The following is an 8,561-nucleotide window of genomic DNA, read 5'->3' as shown; positions in this document are numbered from 1 at the left end:
GAAAAAGAAAAAAAAATAAGGAAGAAAAAAAAGGGGAAAAAAGAAGAAAGCCACTAACCCAACTTGTTTTGACAACTTGTCTCAGTCCATTGAAGTTCCGGACAGCTCGAACCTTCCGGCTTTTGATGATCAAGAGTCTTGCTTCAAGTAAAGATTCATCAAGTTCTTGGTTTTAGTTAACTTCAATTCTGGCAGGCTTAGAAGAGGGAAGAGTGAGGAGATAAAACAAAAAAGACTAAAAAAACTAACGTTTCGCATCAAACGATGCTTCTTCAGAGGTTTATTAACAAGTCTTGAGGGGAACTAGGCCTCTATTTATACCAAACCATGTCTATCTATACCGAGATTCAATCTAACCTGAACAGGATTTACTTCAGTGGATTGTAAGATTATTGGTTGTTTCCACAGGAGCAGCTTCCTTATAGGTTAAAATTTTCCCTCCAAAAGGAGGGTTACAGTCAGGGTTACAGTTAAGAATTAAGTTTCCCCTTAATTTGGTTTTATGTTGCTATGGCATCATTTTTCATCTCTGTTGCTCCTGTCCTAAAAAACGTTCTTTAAAAATTGTAAAATATTTTTATTTCAAAAGAGAGCAGTTATGGTGAGTAAAACTTTAAAATACAAAAGAAACAAGGGGTAGGGGTTAGAGAGAACAGAGGAAGAGAGCCCTTAATTATATAGGGGTCAGGGGTCAAGCATATGATTGGGACGATCCATCCTACTCGCTGGTCACCGGGTTACAGTCAGGGTTACGCCCCCAGGCTGGTGAGTATCTGCAGGCTTAAACACCTGACTGTAAAAGACCTTTAATCATTAGCTCTGTGTTTCGATTAGATTACGCTCCTCTTGGTAAGTTGCTTTTTACAGCAGCTCTGTGACAGTCATGGGATTTAAAGTCACTTCTTCCACAAACATGAGTTTTGAAATGTTGGATTTTTCAGTTCTCTTCCTCTTCAGGTGTTAAATGCATGCAGAAAAGGAATTTTACTTTACAACACTCCATGATTATGTCTTAACCAGAGTCCAAATCCCATCTTGAGTAACAAACTCGTACCATGACGCTGCCATCACCATGCTTCACCATGGGTGTGGCCCATTTGGATTATAAGCTTTTAACAATGCCATAGGGTTATGTAGAATGGAAGAGTTGAAGTTGTTTTTCTTATATAAAAAAAACTTTAGTCCTGTCACTTCTCTTCTTTAGCCCAGATACAGTATGCGAAGAACACCATGCAGTCACGAGTCACGGCCCTCACTTCCTTTCCTCAACATTAACTGAAGCTCTTTGACCTTTTTGTTTTATTTTATGCCACATGGTTGGCTGATTAGACAAGTGTGTAAAAGTGCAGGTGTTCCTTATAAAGTGGACAGTGTGTATAATGGAAGTAAACTCAGAGTAATAATTTTTTTTTTTTTGCATTGAGAACTAAAGAAAAGCCTGAAATCCTAAACATCAGTCTTTGTTTAGCAATACAGTGTTTATTGTTTATTTCTTGTTTTTAGGCATGGAAACAGATCATGACTATCATTTCACACTGCTACTGTTTATATATATATACACACACACACACACACACACATGAAATGCTTACTTCACCACCTTATTACTCCATACATGTTTAAACCATAAAAGAAAAACCCACACAGCATATAGGATCCACCATTTTTTTTATTTGACTGGAGGACAACTTCAGTATTAAGACAGGACACAAGAGAACATGATGCAGACCAGCGAGGGGAAGCGTGTTCAAGCAGGAAGAAGCACTTAATTTAATCAATGCCTGCTATTAAAGGATAAAAACGTTATAAAGGCAGGGCGGTGGATAAGCAGTGGAGAGGATTTAGCTGCGCTCACTGCCCAGGGTGTGTTTATCGAACAGGTACTCGGCCATGCCGTTCTTAGGCGCTCCCATACGGCGCAGGTTAGTCACCCAGTCGGCCAGCTCTTTAATGGACTTCACCTGCTCGTCCAGGTAGTGTGTCTCGATGTAGTCACACATCTGTGAAAAAAAACAAAAAAAAAACGGTAAGACAAAGTCCAAAGGAATAGAAAAAAGAAAAAAAAAAAAAAAAAAAAAAAAAGTTGAACCAGGACTCAAATAACTGGTCATGTGACTAGTGTGATGTCCAAAGTCCAGTTCTTCCACCGAAGAGACCGAGGGAAGATTACACTGGAGGTTAAAAACAGCGGGGGGGGGGGGGGGGGGGTGTTCCGCCCTTTGTTCAGAGCTGATAAACTTAAAGTTGATTAAAAAGGGGAAAAGGTGCATTGCTGTTTTGTAAAGGAAGTAATTTTGACATTTCCACATTTAATAATCAATTTCCTCATTTCAGCCTTGATCCTCATGCACAGTCTCAAATTGCCAGGCTTCAGGGGGTTAAAACCAATGTTTAATGCAACCGCACTGTTGTCTTTCTGCCTTCCTGTCTGTCGGTCAAGTAATTCCATCCTTCCTTCATTGCCGAATTGCACCCACATTCACATCTGACAGGTTCACTTCCTCTTTCTACTTCATCACACAGACATTTTTAACTTTCAATAGGTAAAAGAATTATTATTTTTTTTGTTCTTTATGTCTAATCTGAAGCACATGTACATTCATCACACTCTGCTCTGCTCCTGGTGCTTTTATTATTTTTCCTTTTCAGACCTGATCTCGTGCGCCGTCTCATGAAGCAGCCAGGGTTTAGGGGATTAACGCTAATGTTTAATTCAACAACATCTGTAATTCAAGGGTTCCCTGAGCTAGGGGTCATGACCCCGTGTTGGATTCATTTAATAAGATCAAAGGAAACCAGACTTTTGTTTGTTTTTATTTTACAAATAAATGTTAGATTAATGAAAAAAAAAAATTTAGGCTTGCGTTTTAAAAAGGGCTTAGAAGGTTAAATCTAGTCAAGGGGCGTTTACATAAACAACAAGTAATTTATACTTTTGCAGATGTAGGATCAGAGACGTACATTTAAAACACAGTTCATGACAATCAAGAGAACAGTGAGGTGGACTGAGATCAGTGTGCTTAACATCAGGGCAAAGAAACAACTAGATAAAAAGACAAAGGTTTTACAGTGTGGGTCCTCTGTAAAAAGGAGAAAGTGTGTGTGTGTGTGTGTGCTTACATGAGGGTCGTTGTGATCAGTGGCCAGCTTGTGGAGGTCCAGCAGGGACTGGTTGACGTTCTTCTCCAGCTGTAGAGCGCACTCCAGAGCCTCCACACCGCTGCCCCACTCGTCACGCTCCGGCTTCTTCAAAACAAACACACACACACACACACAATCAACACAACTTGTCTTATGTTATCTGTTCACCCCTTTATCATCCTTCACGCTGCTTGGCTCTGTCCTGACTCCGAGCGATAAGAACTCCACCCGAACAAACCGCCAGTATCTGCACCCCACTACACACACCACTCCCTAACGAGCCCAAGCTGTACATTATCTATACCTTGACATCCTGCAGGAAGATCCGTCCTCCCCTCTGGTTCTGGAGTTTCATCAGTTTCTCTGCGTGCTCGCGCTCCTCATGCGACTGGTGGCGGAAAAACTTAGCGAAGTTGTGCAGGGCCTGGTCGTCTCTGTCGAAGTAGTACGACTGAAATAAAAACACACACACAGGAAAGGTTAGTGTCAATTAAAATGAGGACGTGTGTGGAAACAGACCCAAAGCTTATTTACACACTGAACTCAGTGATCTGTCGCATCATGCATCACCCCATGGGTAATAAAACACTTCTATTCTTTGGAAAGATTAGATAACTAAACTCGTAAACCTGTGATGTTAAAACGTTTCATATCTTTCACAATGATTTTATTCTTACTGATAAACCATGCTAATCATGTCCTTTTATTTAATTTATTTTATTCATTGTGTCAATTATTCCTCTTTACAGCTATCTCGTGTGTTTTGTCCCCCTGTGATTAGACGATCAGACTGCCAAGACTCTTACCATAGACAGGTAGACGTAGGACGCGTACATCTCCAGGTTGATCTGCCGGTTGATGGCAGCCTCGCAGTCCTGGTGGAAATTCTGTCTCACCTGAGAGTTCATGTTGCTGTCAACACACACACACACACAGGACATTATTATCCAAACGAAATGCACCTATAAGTACACCTGCTGCACTCACAGTGCATTTAAATGTGATGAGGTCAGAGTGACTGTGCAAAAACAATTCTAAGCAACATCACAACCCCAGGCTGGATAATCCGTTCTCTCCTGTTATTAATCCAGAATCAGTATCTGTGTTACCTTCTGTATGAGGCACAGATGCTCAGAGCTCACAGGTTAACACTAAAGGAGGCTGGAATCATCAACATCCTCACATAATATCTTACATTCTGACAAAATGGAAAAATAAGAAGACTGAACTGATGAAGTGATATCGTATCAGCTGGGCCCGGCCGCTGCACGGGTTTCTGGGTCGTTACAGGCAGGTAGAAGCGCGACTCGGGTGTTAGTCACTCGACACCGCGCAGCTAGACGCAGTGATCACACACACACACACACACACACACGGGGGTTTGTACTTTTTTGGAGAAGCTTTACAGGATGATGTGATTAAACCCTTTGTAGCTTGAAAACCACACGGTGTACAAACACACAGCTGGTTAAACCGTCAGACGGGGACGGAGTGAAATACAGGGAACAATCCTGTACTGGTGTCTCAGTGGTGCCACTCGGTGTTTACTCTCCTGCGCTGTGTGTGTGTGTGTGTGTGAACAAACCGTTCAGGATGAACCTCAATCTCTCTCTCTCTCACACACACCAAACTCATTAAACACCACACTATCGCTGCTGTACGATGACCGACAGAAGGCCTCCTCAGATATCTCGACTGGACCTGAGGTTCTCCACACGGAGACGAGGACGTGCCGAGTCCATTGTACCCGTGCCTCAGGCAGGAAGGAAGTGCGTTTCCCAAACTTTTGGCTCCCTTCAGGATGTTACAAACAGGCTCCTTACACACACACACACCATTAATGATTATGGATATGTTTATGTGTAGAAATATTTTTAAAATAATTCAACACATCATGGAGTAGATTCAGTCAGTCAGTCAGTCAGTCAGTGTCCTCAGGCTGAATGAGACAAACACTGAGGTAATAATCACAGGTTTATCACTTTATTGTTTATCTGCCATTACCACAGACACACACACACACACACACACACAGATGATCTTTAATGTTGTACACTGTTTAATTTATTTTAATTAATTTCATTTTGTATTTCAGTGTTAAACCCATTTTAGCTTCACACGCGTCGAAAGATACGCAGTTGTTTCTTTGTGCGTTAGTTACGTAACCGCGACACACCGCGGCCTAACGCACGTGCACTCGCGCACACAGCCCCTTGTTTTACATGGCTCTACCTTACTTCTTGTGTTCGGAAAAATCCCGCCCCCACTGCGCTACGATTGGCTGGTTGTATTCGCGCTGCCTTTTCCCACGATTGGTGCGTTGTACTTACCGCCAGCTCACCAGCCAATCAGATAACACGCTTCACGTAAACCGCTAAGCTTTTCGTATAAAGAAGGATTTATGGGAATTTACGTGTACACATACACAAAAACATGGCGTGGTTTTATAAAGTATTGACATCAAATAATAATAATAATAGCAGAGAAAACAAACAAAAGACACTTACCTGATTTGGTTTATTTTGCTTATTTTAGCTTAAAGCGGAGGATTTCCAATGCTTTCTTTTGTAATCAGCGATGCAGGCTTAGGTTTTCCCCTTTGATAAAATAATTTCTTCGATGTTAAATTGATCGGAATTAAAGAAGAAGACAGAAGCTAAGGTTGCCGTTCAAGCACTGTTGAAGCGGAGAACCCTGTCTCTGTCCCTGAGTGTGGTCGGATTTGACTTTCAGCCGTCACGGGCGGTGTTTTGTTAGTGTGCCTCATGCATATTCATGACGCAGGGTGTGCGTGCGTTCAGTTAGCCAATCAGATCCGAGCTGAGAGTCCGCGTCTGTGTGACGCACGGAGAAGGAGGAGGAGCCAGAGAGCTTGTTTATGAGGAGTGCAGGGTTTTATCTCCCAGCAACGCGGCTAGTGGAGCTGAGGGACACTGTGGTTGTGACGTGATAAAACCCCCAAAAAACGTGGCGTAAAGAGTTAATTTAGTTGAAATATTAGAGGCCCCCATCACTGCTGTAAACAAAATGTCTTTTACTCCAATCAGCAGGTCCCTGGAGTCTGTGGACAGGTGTACCCAGGCCTGGCGGACATGTTGTTTAACCTGAGAGCTGGTGTTACTGTGAGAGACAGAGAGCAAAAACTCATTACACGTTAACATTAAACTTACCGTGGCCTATATTTATATCAATAAATAAATAAATAGGAGATTTTGTCTGTACATCGGGTTAGAACTCAGTCCTTCAATGATAACTTTATGTTTCATAACTGTCTGTCTAGACTTTACTGAATCTCCTGCAGTCCTTAGATCTCTGTCTGAAGTTTAATCTGCACCATCAGTGAATCTAAATGTTGAGTAAAAGTGATGTTATGAACAGTTATGTGTGGGATTTAATAATCTACTGTAAAATAATCTAATGCGCTACTGTCTCAATGTAAACAAACACCTGCACCAATAGATATTAATTAGAAAAGATAAAGTGAATATTTTGACTGGGATTAGTTCATATTTTCACTTTGGCTGAAATAACAGCGCTGAAGTGGTATAAGTGAATTTTAACACGCTGGAGTGGTTTTAAGACAAAACTTCATCTTTATCCTTTGATCTACTTTTTCCATTTCTCATCTGTGATTCACTCTCCGATTACCGAACAGGGAGTGTATTTGTCTGAGCACCAAAGAAGGACAATTTAGTGTAAACAAGGCGTAAGATACTCAACCTTACAGAATGGGATTTCTTTGTATTAATAAGTTAGACAGAGAGTTCTGCTGTACAGAGAGACACACAGACATGGACGTGGGCTTCAACCTCAAATAATAATAATAATAATAATAATAATAATAATAATCATAATAATAATATAGTAATAATAATCATAATAATAATAATAATAATATCACTGATTACATTAAAGATCAGCAGATTATTATTATTATTAGATTGAACCTTTTAACTCTTTTTACAAACTCTTTATCTGTCAATGACACATTCTTCCCATGTTTCATAAGACAAAAGACCTAATGATGTTCTGTATTGTTGTTGTGGAGACTTTAAAATGTCCTCATTACATTATACAGGAAGCGATTACACTTGATCTAATTTGGAAATCAATCTCAGGTTTTAGAAAAACTGAAACACCCAAATAAACAAAATGAGCAAGACATCCTTAAATTTTATAAACATTTTTAGAAAAAAAAACATTTAAAACTAAATATTTTTAACACTATATTTTACATATATTACATAATGTTAGTAATGTGAATATGAGCACATTACAAAGCGAAAAACCTGAGTCTATAATTACACAACGTATCTTTTTACGTCTGCTTGAATCACTGAGAAGTGAGTAATGACTTCAGAGTGACTGTGCAAAATCACATCAGATGATCTCAGTTGAAACAAAATGTAATTGTGATAAATATTAGAGATAGGAGAAAAAATTCAGTGATGTATGGGGATTCACTTATATATACGGGGTGGTGGCTCAGTGTGTTAAGGCTCTTAGGTACTGATCAGAAGTGTGGAGGTTCAAGCCCCAGTTCTGTCATGTTGCCACCGTTGGGCCCTTGATCAAAGCCCTTATCCCTGTTTGCTCCAGGGGTGCTGTATAATGGCTGACCATGCGCTCTGACCCCAGACTACTAACAAGAAGTTGGGATGCGCAAAGAATAAAATAATTTTCCTGTGCAGTAATGTATATGTGACAAATAATAGGTTGAACTTATATATTGTCAGGCAGTACGATGATGTAGTGATTAGTACTCCCATATCAGGATTGAGGGTTCGATTCCCATCTCAGGTCTGTGTGTCTGTGGAGTTTGCATGTTCTCTCTGTGCTCTGTGGGTTTCCTCCGGGCACTCCGGTTTCCTCCACCGTCCAAAGACATGCAGTTTAGGTTAATTGGTGTTCCCAAATTGTGCCCTGCGATGGATTGGCTCCTTGTCGAGGGTGTACGCCGTCTTGTGCCGTCTTTGGGTAGGTAAAATATAAGCCAAAGTGACGATTTGGTCAGAATATTTGTTTCACATAATGCACTGTTTTTGTACACATACTAATCACTGTATTTTCTTTTTGGAGACAATAATCAGTGGATATTATTATATTGTTTTTTGTGGCATCATTTTATAAATGCTAGTGGGGTGTATTTTTACTCATTTATCATCACAAAAATACAGTAAATAATTAAATATCAGCACAAGGCAGTGTTTGTTTCTTTATTGTGAAAGACTGTCTCTTAAGATAATTTAATACAAGCAAATGATCTTTTTATTTTAAAGAAATGACCCTGATCATCTTCTGTGCCTTGTCAGTAAGCAGTAAAATGTTGTTGTTTATGTAACAGACTGTGGGTTTTAGTGTTCAATACCAGGGTTTGGGTTTTTGTCTCACTAGGATGTCTAGACTGCGTGGCAGCAGTC

General features: G+C 40.3%; 1 protein-coding gene across 1 annotated transcript; it reads right to left on the bottom strand.

Annotated features, from left to right (window-relative positions):
- Nucleotides 1-1,651: 1,651 nt before the first annotated feature.
- On the bottom strand, nt 1,652-5,878 carry fth1a (ferritin, heavy polypeptide 1a). Its single transcript, XM_053512992.1, has 5 exons — nt 5,649-5,878; nt 3,948-4,053; nt 3,446-3,592; nt 3,121-3,246; nt 1,652-2,000 (listed from the first exon to the last, which is right to left on the bottom strand). The coding sequence occupies exons 2-5, from the start codon at nt 4,047-4,049 to the stop codon at nt 1,842-1,844; spliced, it is 534 nt and encodes a 177-aa protein (XP_053368967.1). The 5' UTR covers nt 4,050-4,053; nt 5,649-5,878; the 3' UTR covers nt 1,652-1,841.
- Between the last annotated feature and the right edge of the window lie 2,683 nt (nt 5,879-8,561).

The sequence above is a fragment of the Clarias gariepinus genome, chromosome 15 (assembly GCF_024256425.1).
Source record: "Clarias gariepinus isolate MV-2021 ecotype Netherlands chromosome 15, CGAR_prim_01v2, whole genome shotgun sequence".
Taxonomy (NCBI): Eukaryota; Metazoa; Chordata; class Actinopteri; order Siluriformes; family Clariidae; genus Clarias; species Clarias gariepinus.
The sequence above is the reverse complement of the archived record's forward strand: the minus strand, read 5'-3'. Positions and strand labels throughout refer to the sequence as shown.